General features: G+C 42.6%; 1 protein-coding gene across 1 annotated transcript; it reads right to left on the bottom strand.

Moving 5' to 3' along the window:
* Positions 1–3: 3 nt before the first annotated feature.
* LOC124049154 (protein phosphatase 1 regulatory subunit 26-like) lies at positions 4–9,805 on the bottom strand. Its single transcript, XM_046370527.1, is given in 6 exon segments — positions 4–527; positions 677–732; positions 1,790–1,910; positions 4,187–5,976; positions 5,979–7,923; positions 9,323–9,805. Coding segments are annotated over 5 exon segments (3,858 nt in total). The 5' UTR covers positions 7,845–7,923; positions 9,323–9,805; the 3' UTR covers positions 4–502.
* Between the last annotated feature and the right edge of the window lie 11,420 nt (positions 9,806–21,225).

Below are 21,225 nucleotides of genomic sequence, written 5' to 3'. Positions count from 1 at the left end.
ATGCTCATTCAAAAACTTTATTGAATTGTAATACCACATTTTATTGTCAAATTCTAGCCAAATACTGTAACATCTACATTTTTTGGGATATGTTGATTTTCAGAACTGTTTTTTTCTTCAATAAATTATATTTTAACATTAATATGAATGTGATGTAGAAGTCAATCTATAAAATGTATTGAAATGGAAAACGTTCCTCAACAACTGTCAATTTGAATATTGAGAACCCATAGCCAAATAAAAACAAACATTAAACAAACAAAAATAATTAAAACATTGTTGTACAATAACAAGTGCAATTTCAACATAACCAACATAATTCAGAATCAAACAATTCACATACAACAGACAAACCCTCTTCACCAACAATAACAGTTTTCATCCGCATGACTAAGTCGCTTTGGATATAAGCATTTGCTAAATGGCATATACGCATTTAAATGTTTGATAAGAAATCTTGAAAGATCTTCCTGTACAAAAAAACATCTGTGCTTCTGTTGCTTTACTTCCCAGTTGCTTTATTTTTCCTGCAAAGAAACATAATTCATTACACTCAATGAACCCTCCTTATCTTCTAATTTAATCATGTCTGTGCCTAATCCTTTATTTATCTATGTGTTGTACTATTGTGTTATCAAGTAGGTTAAATATGACAAGATTTGCCTACAAAATGTACCTGGATAGAGGTAGAAATTGGAGCATTCTCTTCACAGGTTTCTCAAATTTGGTCTTCTGAAAAAGAGCCCAGAAAGAATAGATTGTTAACAAACCAAGCCAACAAACACCAATTCATCACAAACCTATTCCAGACAGATTGGAACACACTGTAAAGCCCCTTGCACACTGCCCATTACAATGCCTACTAAACTCCAACAAAAACATAGGGGCACACCCAGTACTTAATTTGTAAATCGGGAGGTACCGGAACAAAATGTGAGCAGGAGAGAGGGGTGACCTAGGGAGCTCTGAGGTACTGGAACAAAATGTGAGCGGGAGAGAGGGGTGACCTAGGGAGCTCTGAGGTACTGGAGCAAAATGTGAGCAGGAGAGAGGGGTGACCTAGGGAGCTCTGAGGTACTGGAGCAAAATGTGAGCAGGAGAGAGGGGTGACCTAGAGAGCTCTGAGGTACTGGAACAAAATGTGAGCGGGAGAAAGGGGTGACCTAGAGAGCTCTGAGGTACTGGAACAAAATGTGAGTGGGAGAAAGGGGTGACCTAGGGAGCTCTGAGGTACTGGAACAAAATGTGAGAGGGAGAAAGGGGTGACCTAGGGAGCTCTGAGGTACTGGAACAAAATGTGAGCGGGAGAAAGGGGTGACCTAGGGAGCTCTGAGGTCCTGGAACAAAATGTGAGCGGGAGAGAGGGGTGACCTAGAGAGCTCTGAGGTACTGGAACAAATTGTGAGCGGGAGAAAGGGGTGACCTAGAAGTCAGGGCTGGCCCAACCCAAATCAACTCTTGGAATATCAGGCCCAGGAGGAAAATCAACTTTTTCACATTACGTTTTTTTGGTTGGGTTGGGGCAGGACAATAAATGAAGAGGTAACTCAAATTAACTTTGATCTCTTTCATTTGAATTTTTACATTGTAAAAAGTGACAACTATTTTTCATGCCATGAGAGGTACCGGATCCGGCCAAACAGCTGCCAGAACAAAACTGTCCAAAACAGGGAGGTGCCAGCTGAAATTAAGCACTAGTCACACCTATCCATCGGTTTCTGGTTGGTGTTTGATTGGCATTGTATGGACAGTGTGCAACGTGCTTAACTGTCCACGTACGTCACTGTACCTTTGGCTGATTTACAGCAACAGCTTTACACATCCATCTGAACCTCTTGCTCCTTTCCTCTGTGTTCAATGCTATGTAAGGGCTGAGGGTGATACCAGGGTCAATGGAGCTGGACAGAGACCTGGGGCAAGGCAGAGTAGGGGAGGAAACATCCGTGCATGTTAATGTAGACAGACTAATCTACACATCACCTTGCATTATAAATGACTACTCATTATGGTCGCATTCCCCTGCTCAGATGTTGCATGCATCAACCAATGGTTGCGTGCCACGTCATCGACTGTGCCGTCATACACCAGATAGCTATAACATGTTGTTCACGTGCTGTAAAATGCCTATCCAGGCATTGTAAGAGCCGGCATGCGTCAGCTAAGCCTGGACAGGGGAACACACCCTATAATTTGGGATTGGCAATCAGCGACTGAGCAAAATTTATGTCGAACACATACTCCTATCCTCACTCTGCTTATGCATTAGACATTATGAACATCATGATAACCATGAAGCCAGTACGATCATATCACTCTCAACAGTAGAGAAATGTAAACGGTGTGGCCGGCTGGCCGCAGACCAGACTTTTACATGCTGTTACCAGAGGGAAATGTTGAGAGATCAAGGAGAGAGAAGCCTTTGAGTTACTCATTCATGTATCCAAGTCAGTCTGTCTGTCTGTCTAATATAATGTATTGTGGCCCAAGGTACTGCTGAACCCCTCACTGCTGAGTAATTCTGATTTGGTAATATGATGAGGTCAGAGGACACTAAGGATTTTAACATTAACTAAATGAGTCATATAGAGGGATAATATAGCAAGAGTTACAGTTGGTTTCACAGAAATGCACATTTCTCCAGTGGAAAAGTGTCCTTCTGAAGAGTAGCAGCTGATAAGAACACCTTGAAGAGCTGTAATGCATGTACAGCCCATCTTTGTTGAGGAATATCAAGGTGTTTAGAATATTGTTGAGGATACATTTTAATTGAATTCGATAAGAGATGCACCACTATTGATGAAATTCACTCTTTATTACACAGTTGCACTTTAAAAGATACAGTCAAAGTTCTTCCTTTGACAGTGAAAAGGGAGAAAAGTTAAATTTTTGCTAATTATTTATGAAAACTGGCGATGCACAGCATGTTCAGTACAATTATTTTTTTCCTCCTTTTTTCCATAAACAAAAATAAATAATATTTTCACGTAACAAAATTCAAGAAAACTACTAGAACATCGAACAAAAAACAACCAAATTGCAAGTCAAGAAATACAAAGAGCCTTGATGATTTGTGTGCTGTTGACAGTTTGTCAGAGGGAAATCAACCATTGATATGGGAAATGTGCCTATGATTGTAGAGGAAAATCTCTTCTTGAACTTAAAAGGTATTTGTATATTGTCAGCGACAGAACAAATATACAAAAACCACATGTAAAAACAGCATTTGTGACTGGGGTTAGTTGCGTTTGTTATTTTAACCACTGCTGACAGAACCCTTAAAAGAGAACAAACATAAATATATGCCTACTTTATGACAATGTTTAAACTTGCTTGTCATGAGAATATGATACTTTTTTTGTTTAAATGTGTTAATGCCACAAAAAAAAAAAAAAAGAGGAAGACTATATTAGAATGCAAAGGGAAGATTTTGGCCGATGGACAAATTACAAGGAGGGCAAGTGGAACAAAACACAAATATTAGTTGAATACAGTCTGACGTATTTGCATGATAAAAATAAGTCCCTTCAGTCACTCATCCATGGAGCTACAAAACACTAACTCACTGCTCCCTGTAAAATGATGTCTTCAATTGATCATTTTGACCCAATATTTTATTGTACCAATTACTCATATAGTATATTTGGGTGGTTAGGCCTATATCTTTGGCCTGATAACTTTAAGAGGGCTTCGATAGGATGTTCATATGTTGTATCTTTACAAAAACAGTCATTGAAACATTGGTGAGACAAAAATAACCATCTTATTTCCTATAAGAAACAACCAACACACAGCTGTGCATTGGGTGGTACTAACATTCATGCACTTTGCTTGTTGATTCAGGGCGGTGGCTGATATTGCTTAAGGGTTTAATGATAAGAATTTAAAATAATAATCTAAGAGCACAAATTAAAAAAGGAACATTTTAGTCTTAAATTCTCAATGACATTGCGTTAGAGTATTTAAATAGATGTATAAAATGTACAAACATATAAAAAGAGGCTTTGTGTGTATTAACAACAAACAAACAAACAAACCATTGGAACCTACGAACTAACAAATGTACTTGAATTGACATGACATCCACCAGGAAGGAGGACACACTCAATACGCTAACTAATATTAAAAATTAAAAAAGATGTGATGCCGCTATGTGACCTAACAAACAAGAAAAAAAGCCTGCACTTACAAAGTGTGAAAGCCCTGCTGCTCTGGGCTCGTCCTCTCATCTGACTCGCTGACGTCGGTCTCATCTACACACTCCTCTCCTCGTCTTCCTATCTGCTCTGTCTTCCTGCACTCCCTTTCTCTCTCACTCTCTCCTGCTGGCAAGTCTCTCCTCCTTTCCTCCTTTCCCTCACTCACTTTCACCTCCCTGCTTCTGACCTGAACATGGTTGGTCTCGTTCGTGAACAGTTCAACAAACATAGTCTTGTCCTTGGCCACGTGTACCACGCTGCTCTCCGACAGCCCCGGGGTCAGGGTTGGGGTTTGACTCCAGCGGCTGCCTGACTCATGACCCTGAAGGAAGTACCTCCCTGATGGTCCTGTCTCCGTAGGTCTCCTGGTCAGGCTGGGGAACGGGGAGCTGAAGACGGCAGCCGACGTAGATATGGTCTCTGAGGATGAGGGGCGGTGGAATGGAACCAGTGGTGATCTGATGCTGCTCCCAGTCCGTACAGCAGCAGGTCGGGTAGAGACAGGTGTATCCGGTGCAGGCTCAATATTCCTCCTACGCGAATAGATACTGGCTGGTACTACACACTGATACGCTGGAGTGGTGGCTCTCTTCTCACCAAAACTAGGTGAGCTGTACTGGAATGGGTTCCTGTTATGGATCTTCTCTTTTGTCTCAGTGGTGGGGATCACTTGGCTCTTACGCCACTGCTCCGAGTCAGTCCTGGACAAGGGGTAGCTGGTGCTGGGAAATGACCTGTAGCTGTGCTCCCTTGCCATCTCAGAGTTGGCACTCAGGTGGGTATCACCGCTTCCTGGATCTGAACTAGAGCTCTTCCTCTTCTCTGATCTGGCAGCCCCAGACACAGCGCCATTGGCAGGCTCCAGCGCTGGAGGATAGGAGCTGGGGGTGAGGGTTGAAAGGAGGCACGACCCCCTGGCTGTTTCTGGGGTGTGGTTTCCTGGCACTGGCTGGATAGGGGGTGTGTTTGGAAAGATTCCTCTTTCCGGAACTCCTCTCTGCTCACAACTGCTCTGACGAGGCAGGTCAGGGAATTGAGCAACATCTATCCTTGGAATTTCAGCCAGCAGATTTTCCAATTTTATGCATTTCTCCTTGAGAGGGACTGCTGTTTTGCCTTTGCCATTCACAATCTCCTCTCTGTCATCTGTTTTCACTGTGGTAGTAGAAACCTTGGCCTTTTCTGCCAGGAACTTTCTGATCTCCTGTTCGATGCTGTCGTCACTGTCCACTGAACTGCTCTCTTCCTTGATCTGAACAACTGGGATAGTCTCTCTTGACAGGCCTTCTACATCCCTGTTCCCTTGAGATCGGTCCATCTCATCTGTCTGGTTGAGGGGCTCTTTCTTCTCATTGCTCTGTGGATACTGTGACACATTCGTACTAAATGTGCCTTTTTTTCTGTTGTTGTTACTACTCTGGGCAGTAGTAGTAGTGATTTTAAGGCTAGTTTTCAAAAGGCTGGTAGTCTTGGGCACATGGTCCATACCCAGCTTCTTTAACTCTGTTTTTCTAGACAACGGCTTCTCATCCTCAAGGCCCTTCCTTGACTTCAACTTCATATCTCTAGTCTTCTTTTTCAACTTCTTCTTAGTCTTAAGCAAGTCTTTTATTGCAGTGTCCAGGTCCTCGTCACTGTCCAGTGAGCTACTCTTGTCTCCACTCTTAGGTTCCCCTCTCATCACTGATTTCAGTGGGGATTTTTTCAGGTTGGAAACAGATGACCTTGACCTTTGGTCATGCTTGGTCAAATGCTTTCGGACTGCCTCTTCTTTCATTTTGAGATGACTCTCTCCTTCCTTGGAACCCCTCCTGCTGCCAACTCCTCTTTGAGATTTATTTTCTGCTTCACAGATAGCCTCAGTGTTTTCTTCTGGGCCGGACTCAGTTTGGTGTTTTTCTCTGGTTCTGTTATTGTGTTGGTTCCACCTGGACTTGTAGTACCAACATCTGAGCCGGGTCCAGATGGCAGTTTGTGCATTTGGGCTTTGTTCTCAAGAAACTTCCGGATTTCCTGTTCGATCCCATCCTCACTGTCAATGGAGCTCTCATCATCACTTGTATTATTATCATCATCATCATGGCAATTTGTGGAGAAAAGAGAAGTGGTGGCAGTGGACTCCGTGGAGCTACTGTTAATATTGATATGGCCTGCTGATGCTACATTAGGGTTAAAGGCCCCTGGCATTTTAATGACAGCTTTAGAAATGTCCAGAATAGCCTCAGCACACATCAGCTCAGCTGTGGTGGTGGTGTTCACCTTCAGAGTGGCTGGGCATGGGGTGGTGTGCTGCTCTTGCTCCCTCTCTCGCAGCGGCTCCACTTTAGTTGACAAGAGGAGGCCATTCCCTTTGGGGCTGCTAACTGCTAATCTCTTCTTGATAAGAGAGAGTGAGGAACCAGGAGTTTGAGAAGGTAGAGATGATTTTAAATCCCTAGTCTCAGGTTTCTTCTTTTTAGACAGTTTGTGTTTTTTCATGGCTGACGCCTGAGTGCTTGTGCTCTCTGAACAGTGCAGGGGAGCCGCTGCTTTACCCAATTGCTTTTGTTTGGGTAGAAATAGAGAGAGCGTCGGTACACCCTTCTCTTTCTGCTTCTCCAGCTGGTAGTGGCGGATGGCCTCCTCTATTCCGTCATCACTGCTGCTGGAGTCTGACTCCTCTTTGAAAACGAGAAGGGGTATGGAGGACTTAGGGCCTCCTTCATGTCTCTCTTTCTTCTTCTCCTGCTGGTAACGTTGAATAGCCTCCTCAATGCCGTCATCACTACTGCTGCTGCTGTCACTGTCAGACAAGTGTTCCTCCAACTTCACTGCTTTCAGTACAGGAATCTTCTGTTTGTCAGAGAGAGGGTTGGAATTAGAGGGGCCTCTCTTCTGTTCCAAAGATTGTTTTTTTACCACCGCTGTGTTGCTTATTGTGTCCAGTTTCCAGGGATTCTCTTTGCAGGTGGGTATTTTACTTTTCAAACATTTTTTCATGGGTAGTGCTGTGTTGTGTGTCTCTGTTTGGACACTTCTCAGAACCTGGTTGCTGGCAGTTAAAATCTTATTGCTGTCGGAATGTTGTTTAGTAGGTTCTGGAAAGGTTGGAGCAGCCTCCCTCCGGGGAATCTTCGGTGGCTGTAAAATATTAGTGGCTGGTTCTGGCTCAGCCTTGCGTTTGTGGTCATCCTTTTCCTTCAGGTACTCCTGAATAGCCTCCTCGATGCCTCTATCTACAGAGTCATCGCCGTCAGAACTCTCTGAATCAACATTATAGGAAACTTCTGGCAGTGCCGGCAAGTTATCAGTGTGAGTGAGAGGAAGAGGGCCTCTGAATTTGGGCTTGGGTCCCATAACCACAGGAGGCCCCCTCCGGACCTTGAAGCCTTGGCCCTGGGAGCCCCGGGCTCCAGCCTCCTGTACCAGTTGCCCTGATAGCACTTGGTTCCCCTCTGTCTCGTCGCCCATGTTGAGTGAGGACTGGGTGCTCCTTAGGCTCTCTATGATCATCTGGACCTTCTCTGAGATGGGTGTTCCAGTGGTGGACAAGTCGCTGTCAGAGTCATTGAAGCACAGGGGCAGACCGCTAAAGCCTCTGGGCAGACCACCGCACGATGACCTCCATTCTGTGTGCAAAGCCGCGACTGGAGGCAAGTTCAAGTACATTCTAGTGTGGTGCTGGGGTGGGTGGGGGGGCTGAAGCATGGGATCACAGCTGCCTCAGACCACACTCACATCTTTACATCTGAAACAAAAAAGGAAACAAGAGTCAAAATACAGCTTTTGTATTCATATCACAATATTTTTTATTATTATTGTTCATATTTTCACTGTAGGCACAAAGTATGTGAGGGAGGTGGTCTGGAGGGGAGCTTATCCCCTGTCCATAAATTGGATAATTTTGTATTTTTCAAACACATGAAACAGCCCCTGTGCCCCCTATGGGCACAATGCCCCACATTGGTCTTGTATTTTTGATTATGCACCTAGAAAGGAATAGAAAACCTTTGAAAAGTACATCACGTTACTGCTGAAATTGTCCTTTACTGAGTATCATAATAATTACAATACTTTAATTTAACCTCTATTTATACAGGGAATCCCAATTGAGACCAGGGTATAGCTACAGCAATGCAGTAAGGGCATTGGCCTAAATTGGTAAAAATACAAAATCTGCCAGAATATAAACGTTTTATTAATTTAACACTCAACCAAATTAGGGTATTCTACAAATAGACTACGTCATGCACTGCATCAAACTAGCAGGTGTAAGGGGCAGTCATGTGTTGCGCGATACTCAAACCCGCCATTCTGTATCAACCAAGTAAAGTGATAAACAACGTCGCCGAAACCCCAGGCTGCAGTAGCCAGATGAGAAAGAAGGGAGGGCTGCAAGCCAAAGGTTACTGTTTAATCAAATAATATACCACAACAACTCAGATATCGTTGGTCACGAATACAACGTGGACAGATGAGTCAATGTAACTTACTGTATAGCCAGTTAAAATAGACGACAATCCATGTCCAAATGTGATTTGCCGTCATCATACATAATAGCCGAGAACGACTTTTAACACTGAATCCAAAAATAATTTGTTACCATCCATACAAACATTTAACTTTACCTGTGGTAACAGTAACATCGTCTGCATATGGCTATAGCTGATAAATAGTTACGTTTGCTTTCCAACAAAATCGTATGTTGAGGACATTGTCTCCGAACCTCAATGCCTTGGTTGTCGCAACGCCACCCCCGGCAGGCCCGTATCCCTCTAGCGGCTCGGGCGGCACTATTGCCCGGTGTGCATCACTAGGAGACACCGCAGAGCAACCATGTTCCTCCGCTACCTGGCCACTGCTCCATCAAACCCTCTCTTCACGTTGTCATATTCTCAAAGGACACCGGTAATTCGACAATATTTTTCTCACTAATTACGATATTAATAGAAAAGGTATAAAACAGGCGGAATAGGGGATATCCCACTGAACCCATTCGGTGTATTGAGAAATAAGATACTGGCGGGCCTGCTGTAGAACAGGCATTTTTCTGCGAAGAAAACATTTGTATTGTGCACCTCGACAACCTCTAAATATTAACACACACGGCACAAGACATATCGGCACATCTACTTAGTTCAATTTACCTGGTTATGGTTGAATTACACGTAGGCCCTACACGTGAATTTAATTTCCCTGGTAATTCTTCAGATTTTAGCATCCACACACAGAACAGACACGCGCAAACAGTGCACGACCTCGAGCACCCCTTCGTCTCCACCTCCGCTTGACAGGAAACGCCGTATTAAATTGCATTGAATTCTGTCAGGCCGAAATTAACGTTTGAATCAGGAAAGTTCTCTCACGACCTCTACATGCCAGAATGTTGAATACAATTATATTTTGGCGTACTTTACCAGTTGTCCGTGCGACAAATTGGCCATCTTTAAAGGAACAGTAAAATAACATATAGACTATCTCTCAAAGTTGACCACCACTGACTTTCAGTAAGGACTATGCTAGCTTTATGTAACAGCTCCTCCTGATGTTAACCTCCTCCTGTATTACGTTAGCTTTGTGTTACAGCCCCTCCTGATGCTAACCTCCTCCTGTATTACGTTAGCTTTGTGTAACAGCTCCTCCTGATGTTAACTTCCTCCTGTATTACTTTAGCTTTGTGTAACAGCCCCTCCTGATGTTAACCTCCTCCTGTATTACTTTAGCTTTGTGTAACAGCCCCTCCTGATGTTAACCTCCTTGTATTAACCTACAAACCATTTTATATGATTAAAATATTATTGATATGGACAGCCAGGCATATTAGAAATCAGGCCTAATTATTTTAAAGTAGCCTATGATGTTAGAAATTATATTACACAAATGTATTTACATATTACGAAATATTGTGGCCTAATTACATTTGGCAATAATTAGACCTTCTTAAATGAGTTACAAGTAAATACTCATAATAGTATTATAAGTTGATGGCACTTTTATTCCAACAAATATGTTTAATATAAAGCTACAGGTCCAGACAATACAGTTACAAATATACATGTAGTGCAGCTCAAATGATTAATAGTAGCCTTATAGAAAGTAATGGGAATTCACTTAAAAACGGACACAAATGAATTGTCGACTATGTTCCATGCATTTACTGTAGGTTGGTGAACGTGACAGTAGCAATATAAATACTATACATAAAGTGAGCTATACTACATATGCTGTATCTGTAGTTGTTTCAAATACCACAAGATGATGCTGTATGCAAGCACAAACCATCTCTTCTTTTCTTCTCTCTCATTTCCTATCCTCTCTCCCTCTTCATCTCTATTCTCTCACCCTCTTTCCCCTCTCATCATCTCTTTTCTCTCTTTCTCTTTCCCTCGGGTGCAGTTACACCCCAGGTTCAAAATACTAATACTTTTTGTCTCAATTTCTTCAACTTGGATTGGTGTAGGCATGGGCTAGAGAAAGTTCCCCATGCCAGTAATTTCCTTTCAAGGGAAGTGAACAAGTGCAAACTTCAGGGGAAAATAGATATTATGGGGATAGAAGGAGTTCAAATCAAATCAAATCAAATTGTATTTATATAGCCCTTCGTACATCAGCTGATATCTCAAAGTGCTGTACAGAAACCCAGCCTAAAACCCCAAACAGCAAGCAATGCAGGTGTAGAAGCACGGTGGCTAGGAAAAACTCCCTAGAAAGGCCAAAACCTAGGAAGAAACCTAGAGAGGAACCAGGCTTATGTAGGGTGGCCAGTCCTCTTCTGGCTGTGCCGGGTGGAGATTATAACAGAACATGGCCAAGATGTTCAAATGTTCATAAATGACCAGCATGGTCGAATAATAGTAAGGCAGAACAGTTGAAACTGGAGCAGCAGCATGGCCAGGTGGACTGGGGACAGCAAGGAGTCATCATGTCAGGTAGTCCTGGGGCATGGTCCTAGGGCTCAGGTCCTCCGAGAGAGAGAAAGAAAGAAGGAGAGAATTAGAGAACGCACACTTAGATTCACACAGGACACCGAATAGGACAGGGGAAGTACTCCAGATATAAAAAACTGACCCTAGCCCCCCGACACAAACTACTGCAGCATAAATACTGGAGGCTGAGACAGGAGGGGTTAGGAGACACTGTGGCCCCATCCGAGTTATGGGGACACAAACCCTCTCTCCCTCTGTCACCTTCCTCCCTCCATCTTTATTATGATTCACTCGAACAGGCTTCTATCACAGTGATTCTCAGTGGAGTCAGTTCATTTCTCTTTCTCTCTAATTAATTTAAATGACCATTAAACAGGTTCCCATATCCCAGACTGTAGCGTTAAGATATTTTAAGCCTGTGTGTGAGATAATGTCTGTGTCCAAAATGGCACCCTATTCCCTAAAGTGTAGTTAAGATATTTTAAGCCTGTGTGTGAGATAATGTCTGTGTCCAAAATGGCACCCTATTCCCTAAAGTGTAGTTAAGATATTTTAAGCCTGTGTGTGAGATAATGTCTGTGTCCAAAATGGCACCCTATTCCCTAAAGTGTAGGGAATAGGGTGCCATTTGGGGCAGGGCACAGAACACTATCTCACACACAGGCTTAAAATATCTTAAAGCTACAGTCTGGGTTATGGGAATCTGTTTAATGGTCTTTTAAATTCTTAAATAATATAACATGCCTCATGACTCATGAGCTTTGCACTGCCCTTGGATCTAGAGCACTGTCTATGAATTTGCGAGGGGTCTCATTTCCCCCTGAGACCCTTCCCTTAGATGAATACCAAAACAAATGGAGGGGCTGCCATTTGGTTGAAACATGAATCCCAGATTGCAGCTCTATTGACAACATCCTATCACAGTAGTGAGTGTCTGTGTCCCAAATGGAACCCCATTCCCTGGGTATTTCCATAAAATTAGTGTCTTTAGCGTCTCTTTGATATTTAAGTAGAAATTGTACAACAGTATTGCATTTTGAAGCCTGTTATGAAGTGCCTTTTAATACAGACCATGTAGATAATTCAATAAATCAGATTTTGAATATGGAAAAAAAGCTTTCTGAAATACCAAATTTCAGCATTTTGACATGTCCCTTTGATCAACCTTGTGTCATTTCTAGAAAGATTTTAACAAATTGAATCCCAACATTTCTCAAAGTTTCACCATCATTGTAAAGACCTAGTTATTTTATTTGTTTGAGTCTTTTCTGGACCGGAAAGGTCTTTTCTGAAAATTAGTATTTATTTAATGTGATTAGTGGTTAATTTATGTCTGTCCCTCATTTTAAGGTCAACCCTGTTATGTGAACATATCTCTCATTTAATATGGTGAAACTATTCCTTTTAAATATATACATTTTTAAAGAAACATTGAACATCTAACTGAACAAACATATAAACTCATCATGCAACAATTTCAAAAATGTTACTGAGTTATAGCTCATATAAGAAAATAAGTAAATTGAAATAAATAAATGAGTCCCTAATCTATGGACTTCACATGACTGGGAATACAGATATGCATCTGTTGGTAACAAATACCTTTTAAAAAAAGTTAGGGGCGTGGATCAGAAAACCAGTCATGATCTGGTGTGACCACTATTTCCCTCATACAGCACAAAGTATCTCCTTTGCGTAGAGTTGATCAGGCTGTTGATTGTGGCATGTGAAATGTTGTCCCACTCCTCTTCAATGGCTGTGTGAAGTTGCTGGTTATCGTCAATCGAGAGCATCCCAAACATGCTCAATAGGTGACATAACTGGTGAATATGCAGGCTATGGTGGAACTGGGACATTTTCAACTCGTTGTCATGTTTTGTCATATATTGTCATGTCTTGTCCCTGTGCTTTCTCTTCTATTCGTTTCCCCCTGCTGGTCTTATTAGGTTTCTTTCCCTCTCTCTCTATCCCTCTCTCTCTATCCCCTCTCTCTCTATCGTTTCGTTCCTGCTCCCAGCTGTTCCTCATTCTCCTAACTACCTCGTTTACTCTTTCACACCTGTCCCCTATTTTGCCCTCTGATTAAGTCCCTATTTCTCTCTCTGTTTCTGCTTCTGTCCTTGTCGGATCCTTGTTTGATGTTTGCTGTTCGCTGTGTACTTGTTCCGTCCTGTCGTGTTTTTGCCTTCATCAGATGCTGCGTGTGAGCAGGTGTCTCTGTCAGCTACGACCTGCGCCTACTCGAAGCGACCTGCAATCTGTGGCCGCTTAAAGTTATTCCCCTCTACAGACTAGAGGATTTCTGTTATTCCCCGTTTGGACAGTTCCTGTTAAGGATTCAGGATTTGTCGTTTTCTGTTTGGACTTGAATAAACTCTGTTTCTGTTAAGTCGCTTTTGGGTCCTCACTCACCTGCATAACACTTGTGTACAGAACCTTGTGTACAGATCTAGGAATTGTGTACAGATCCATGGGGGCCGTGCATTATCATGCTAAAATATGAGGTGATGGCGGCGGATGAATGGCATGACAATGGGCCTCTGAATCTCCTCATGGTATCTCTGTGCATTCAAATTGCCATCTATAAAATGCAATTGTGTTCATTGTTCGTAGCTTATGCCTGCCCATACCGTAACCCCACCCCAACCATGGGGCACTCTGTTCACAACGTTGACATCAGTTAACTGCTCGCCCACACAACGCCATACATACTGTCTGCCATCTGTCCAGTACAGTTGAAACCGGGATCCATCCATGAAGATCACGCTTTTCCAGCATGATTGGGAGTCCCATAGGGCGGTGCACAATTGGCCCAGCTGCGTCTGGATTAGGGTTTGGCTGGGGTAGGTCGTCATTGTAAGCAATAATTTGTTCTTAACTGACTTGCCTAGTTGAATAAAGGTTAAATCAAATAAAAAAGTTGGACTGTCAGCACATGCAGTCATTCCAAACTTCTCAATGTCTCTCACTGCTCTCACTTGTTTTCATTTCCCCTAACTATGTGTGTGAACTCCATCCTCATACACTGAGGTTCAGGAGAATGAGCCTTAGTGTTACAATACCCATTTGTTATTGAGGGCTGCATCAATACAATGTGAGGTAGGCAGTCACATTGGATGTAGCAGTGGAGGCAGAGAAGGATATAAACATTTAAAAAACATCTACTGTTCTTAGCAAAAGTGGAAAATAAATAGGCACCAAAAGTAGGATACTTACAATATTTACAAATTAATAAACAGGACAAAGAGCAACATAAGTAAAAGCACTGTCCTAACCTTAATAATTCATTTGACCCATAATGCATTTCACCATGGGATATCCCATTAGACATGAATGAGCAATTAACATCAAGATCATGATTGGCATATATTCAGGCAATAAACATTTTACCGATAGCACACACTTCCATCAAGGTGCTAAACAATGCCTTAAAGAGCGACTGCCCCTAAAAACCAACTCATCCCTTATGAAACTGCAATGCTCGTCATGGGTGGAAGAAGAGGAGGACCAATGCGCAGCGTGGTAAGTGTCCATATTGTTTTTAATAAGAATACTGAACACTGAACAAAAACAATAAAACGACAAACGAACAGTCCTGAAGCAAAACACAGAACAGAAAATAATCACCCACACCACACAGGTGGGAAAAGGCTGTGGTTACGTTTAGATTACAATTATGTCAACAAATCGTGCCCCCTTTTACCAAGCTCCACATGCAAATCACCCCTCTGCCCACTTTGCTTCACTTAATTTAATGGAGTTCAGTTGTTTCATCGCTCCAAACACGTTCAAAGGATCATTACTTTTTGTAGACTTTACCCTTTGCCAAAGTTTCAAACAATTGCATTGTTTAGAAGGAGTGCATGGGTTAGGACGAATTGAGTTATTACAGACCCGCAATTCATAGAGTACGCTTTTCTAATGGAAATATGCAAATACGTGCTAGAACGTGCCAATAAGATCTCGCTAGCTCATGCTGTGGTCAATGTTGGGTTAGTTATAAAAAAAGTAAATAAAAACATGGGGATGAGGTAGGTAGTTGGATGGGCTATTTACAGTGAGGGAGAAATAAGTCTCCAACTTCAGCGATTTTTGCAATTTGTTTAAGTCATTGGCAGCAGAGAACTGGAAGGAAAGGCAGCCAACTGAGGTGTTGGCTTTGTGGATGTCCAGTGAGATAAACCTGCTGGAGTGCGTGCTAAGGGTGGGTGTTGTTATCGTGACCAGTGAGCTGAGATAAGGCGGAGCTTTTACCTAGCAAAGACTTATAGATGACCTGGAGCCAGTGGGTCTGGCGACGAATATGTAGCGAGGGCCAGCCGATGAGAGCATACAGGCCGCAGTGGTGGGTGATATATGGGGCTTTGGTGACAAAACGGATGGCACTGTGACAGACTGCATCCAGTTTGCTGAGTAGAGTGTTGGAGGCTATTTTTTAAATGACATCGCCAAAGTCGAGGATCGGAAGGATTGTCCGTTTTACGAGGGTATGTTTGGCAGCGTGAGTGAAGGAGGCTTTGTTGCGAAATAGAAAGCCGATTCTATATTTAATTTTGGATTGGAGATGCTTAATGTAAGTCTGGAAGGAGAATTTACAGTCTAGCCAGACACCTAGGTATTTGCAGTTGTCTACATATTCTAAGTCAGAACTGTCCAGAGTAGTGATGCTAGTCGGGCGGGCGGGTGTGGGCAGTGATCGGTTGAAAAGCATGCTTTTAGTTTTACTAGCGTTTAAGAGCAGTTGGAGGCCACGGAAAGAGTGTTGTATGGCATTGAAGCTCGTTTGGAGGTTTGTTAACACAGTGTCCAAAGAAGGGCCAGATGTATACAGAATGGTGTCGTCTGCGTAGAGGTGGATCAAGGAATCACCAGCAGCAAGAGCGACATTGTTGATATATGTAGAGAAAAGAGTCTGCCCGAGAATTGAACCCTGTGGCACACCCATAGAGACTGCCAGAGGTCCGGACAACAGGCCCTCAGATTTTACACACTGAACTCTATCTGAGAAGTAGTTGGTGAACCAGGCAAGGCAGTTATTTGATAAACCAAGGCTGTTGAGTCTGCCGATAAGAATGGGGTGATTGACAGAGTCGAAAGCGGGAATGCACAAAATCAAATCAAATCAAATTTTATTTGTCACATACACATGGTTAGCAGATGTTAATGTGAGTGTAGCGAAATGCTTGTGCTTCTAGTTCCGACAATGCAGTGATAACCAACAAGTAATCTAACTAACAATTCCAAAACTACTGTCTTATACACAGTGTAAGGGGATAAAGAATATGTACATAAAGATATATGAATGAGTGATGATACAGAGCAGCATACAGTAGATGGTATCGAGTACAGTATATACATATGAGATGAGTATGTAGACAAAGTAAACAAAGTGGCATAGTTAAAGTGGCTAGTGATACATGTATTACATAAGGATGCAGTTGATGATGTAGAGTACAGTATATACGTATGCATATGAGATGAATAATGTAGGGTAAGTAACATTATATAAGGTAGCATTGTTTAAAGTGGCTAGTGATATATTTACATAATTTCCCATCAATTCCCATTATTAGAGTGGCTGGAGTTGGGTCAGTGTCAATGACAGTGTGTTGGCAGCAGCCACTCAATGTTAGTGGTGGCTGTTTAACAGTCTGATGGCCTTGAGATAGAAGCTGTTTTTCAGTCTCTCGGTCCCAGCTTTGATGCACCTGTACTGACCTCGCCTTCTGGATGATAGCGGGGTGAACAGGCAGTGGTTCGGGTGGTTGATGTCCTTGATGATCTTTATGGCCTTCCTGTAACATCGGGTGGTGTAGGTGTCCTGGAGGGCAGGTAGTTTGCCCCCGGTGATGCGTTGTGCAGACCTCACTACCCTCTGGAGAGCCTTACGGTTGAGGGCGGAGCAGTTGCCGTACCAGGTGATACAGCCCGCCAGGATGCTCTCGATTGTGCATCTGTAGAAGTTTGTGAGTGCTTTTGGTGACAAGCCAAATTTCTTCAGCCTCCTGAGGTTGAAGAGGCGCTGCTGCGCCTTCTTCACCATGCTGTCAGTGTGAGTGGACCAATTCAGTTTGTCTGTGATAAACAATTGTTGTTTATTTTCTTCTTCTTTGATGCATATAATGTCCAGGGCATAACCTAGCCTGGAAGCAGACTAATCGATTTGTTCACCAGTCTATTTCACGTCACATTTTATGATATCTGAAGTGAAATAGAAAGGTGAATCAGTGATTGGGTTGGTTCCACCAGCCTAATCATAACCACCATTGATAATGTAATCAGTGCTCTGTGTGTATGAGTGTGTGTGTGTGTGTGTGTTTATGTGTGACCGACCAGTATCTTTGATGAGGGGCCAGGAGATGAGCTACGCTCCTATGCCCGTCAATGGGGCTCTGGCAAAGACCTCACCTCCAGCCCCACCTCCTGCCTGCTCACCAATGGTCGTCGATGGTGAGAACAGAATTAGGTAGGTTTAATCTGACTTGTTCAAACTTCAACATAGTATATGTTTCTGTGTCAAATACCAACTGCCATTGCTAATATAACAGTGACTGTGTGTATGTGTTCACCGATGCATGATATGAGAGACCTGACACTCAACACATTCACTCAACACATCCACAATGAGGTTTGTGTCACGCCCTGGTCGAAGTGTTTTGTGTTTATCTTCATGTATTGGGTCAGGCCAGGGTGTGGCATGGGGTTTTTGTATTGTGGTGTGTTTTGTCTTGGGGTTTTGGTGTTGGTATTGGGATTGTAGCTTAGTGGGGTATCTAGCAAAGTCTATGGCTGTCTGGAGTGGTTCTCAATAAGAGGCAGGTGTTTATCGTTGTCTCTGATTGGGAACCATATTTAGGCAGCCATATTCTTTGAGTTTGTCGTGGGTCATTGTCCTTAGTGTCTTTGTTCATGTCGCTGTGTTATTTGACACAAGTATAGGCTGTTTTCGTTTCGTTATTTATGTTCTTTGTTTTGTAGTGTTTGTGTTAATTCGTGTTTACGTTGTTCATTAAACATGGATCGCAATCTACACGCTGCATTTTGGTCCGACTCTCCTTCACACCTAGAAAACCGTTACAGTTTGTACCTATAATACAGTAAAGCACAAATGTCCAGTAATAGCAACAACCTTTTCATTCCATGTGTCACTGATGAACTCTCCCTCAACTCTGCCTATTTCTACAGAAGGACTGGAGATGCTTTTGCCAGACGGCAGCCTCAGTTGTTTAATGGGGAGACCATAATTGGGTAGGTTTTGTCTGATCTGTTCAAACTTCAACATAGTACCTTTTTGTGTTTCAGATATTACGTATCCTAACTGCCATTGGTAATGGAACAGTGACTATGTGTGTATGTGTTCACAGAAACATGTATGGAGCCAGCACATGGAGACTTGCAAGATGATGTGATGAAGTCCAGAATGATAGACGGGCTTGATATGGATATCTCTGAATGGAGAGAGACATGGGACTCGACATTAACATTTTACTAGACACAGCTTTTCATTGTATTGCCTTTTTTATTACTGAATTGAATGCTATCAGTCAACATGGGGAGGGAGAAACAGTGTATTCTGCACCAGGATAAAGGAAATCCTATTGTAATAAGGGACACCTCTCAGGAAGGTATGACCAGTCTGACATGTTTGCCAAGGTAGCCCCATTACCACCAGACAAAGTGTCGATAGGCACAGTACCTGTATCGGCTGGGAATGACAAATGAAAGATGAAAGGTGCACATTGTTATATTATCAGAACACTGCTTCTATGGTATAATGTAAAGTTTTGTTTATTCTATATGGACCTGTTACTACATTTGAAAGTTATCAAAACACTTAGTTTAGAATATCTACATAAATTCAGCAATTGCATTCTTCTCATATTACTGTGTAGCCTACTGACCTATTCACAGCTTCCATCGTCATCTCACATTACATCTGCAAGTAGTTAATGAACTCAACCTGCACAAGGTTTGTTTGTTGTGGCTGAGTGGGGGAAACCGCTGAGTGCAAGGTTCTGACAGATGGGTGTGTCTTGATGGTGGCAAGGACAGACGCAAGAAACACACACCTTAAACCACACCCCCAATCCAACTCACGTTTGGCTTCTGTCATAGCCGCCAGCATTTCTTGAGGAGAAAGCCCCCATAAATTGGCCTAATCATCGGGTCCAGGGTTCCCCTAATAGTTACACATTTCAATATTTTCCAATTATTCTCCCCCTGGCCCTGGGACAATTAACAGGTGTACGATCCACTACACAGTTCAAAAATGCCATTCTCAAACGCATCTCCAATTGCGGTCATACTCTCCAACCAGGAAACATGAAACTACCTCAATAATTAGGTTCAAATAAAGTAAGCATTCACATTTCTTTAGCTTAACTTTAGCGTTAATTCTTAAACATGATCACTTTACTTATGAATACACTTTGTAATTATACTTTCAATTAACACATGCATACATGGAACAGTAATTAGTCTGGAGCTGCTAACAAAAGTTTGGCCCCAAAATCTAATTAGCTGGTGTGACCACACATTTTCATACACGTCTTTTCTCACAATCAAAATATCTGCAAACATTGCTGCAAAGTATATTTCTATTTTTATTGCCTGTCAGTTACACAGAATAGGACCAGATGCTCAGACTTCACTATTCAAACAAATGTGTTTTGTTTGGCAACTTATACCAATTCATAATTGATAGTTGTCTTTGGCCAGGATATAAAGGCCTTGCTTTATTGCGCCTCGAGCAGCACAATGATTATTTGAGTCAAATTAGCATTTTCCCCTGCTCTGGCTGAGGAGATGAGCTTGTAAGGAGTCAGTCACTACAGTCGGTACATACTAATAACTGTGTTTTCAGTTGTAGCTTTGTGAATAATATAGCCCTATCTCAGGGTTGGCTGGTGGTGGAGCCAGGAGAATGACATGTAATGAGAACACACGGAAGCGAGGGAGGAGAGGGGAGAGAGGGAGAGACAACAGCCTGAGAGGGGTGGGGATAGAGGGAGGATGGAAAGAGAGATATGATGGTGAGAACCTTTGGAGGGGGAAGACATGCCACAAACTGATAGAGAGAGAGATAGAGAGAGAATGGAGAGGGAGAGAGAGAGAGAGAGATGTGATATAAGAAGAGGAAGGAGTGTGAAGGGCAGGGGAGAGATGGAGTGTAGGAATGAGAGTGGGGCCTTGAGTAGGAGTAGAGCCTTGGAGGAAATGTCAAAGGTTGTAGTGTTGAGATGTCAAGCAAAGATCCTTGGTGTGCTCTAGTTCATCCTTTTCCTTTCAATCTAAACAGAACAATAGATCAGGATGGATTTCAAAGGCATTGTTGCCAATACTAAAAAGCATGTTCATAACACTGAAAGCAGCTAAGTTGCAGTGTTTATTAGAATGCAACACACAAATTGTTCCAACTTCTATTCTTTGTTAGTGTGACACCACAGGAAGAATATTTACTATGATCACAAGCCTCCAGTATTAATAATTAATGAATGATTTATTAATTCAAAGTATAAGTGACATGATTAATGATACAATTCTTGCTGCTGTCGACTTATCATCTTTCGTTGACAAGGATGTCCTTGAAGAGGCTTGATGGCCGTTAGTGAGTGAATTAATGAGTTCGCACATCGAGCAAAAAAATATACATTTTTTTTCCTCTCTGGTGGACAGATGACTTCGTTGTAGGTCACCTAGAGACAGATGACTTCGTTGTAGGTCACCTAGAGACAGATGTGAGAAGGGCTGATTTAGTGAAGTTCCCTTTATTTGGTCAATGTTTGCAGAAAAAACCACACACACACACACACACACACGCACACACACACACGCACACACACACACACACACACACACACACACACACACACACACACACACACACACACACACACACACACACACACACACACACACACACAAAGTGACCCTTGGCTGGCTGTGAGGACAGTGTGATGTTAGAGACAAGAGGGCAGTTTCACCTCACAATATGTGTGTGTGTGTGTTTCACCCCACAGTGTGTGTGTATGTGTGTTTCACCCCACAGTGTGTGTGTGTGTGTGTGTTTCACCCCACAGTGTGTGTGTATGTGTTTCACCCCATGGCCCTTTCCTTGCTGTTCC

The sequence above is a fragment of the Oncorhynchus gorbuscha genome, linkage group LG11 (assembly GCF_021184085.1).
Source record: "Oncorhynchus gorbuscha isolate QuinsamMale2020 ecotype Even-year linkage group LG11, OgorEven_v1.0, whole genome shotgun sequence".
Classification (NCBI taxonomy): domain Eukaryota; kingdom Metazoa; phylum Chordata; class Actinopteri; order Salmoniformes; family Salmonidae; genus Oncorhynchus; species Oncorhynchus gorbuscha.
Note: the sequence above shows the minus strand (reverse complement) of the source record. Positions and strands in the feature narration are given on the sequence as shown.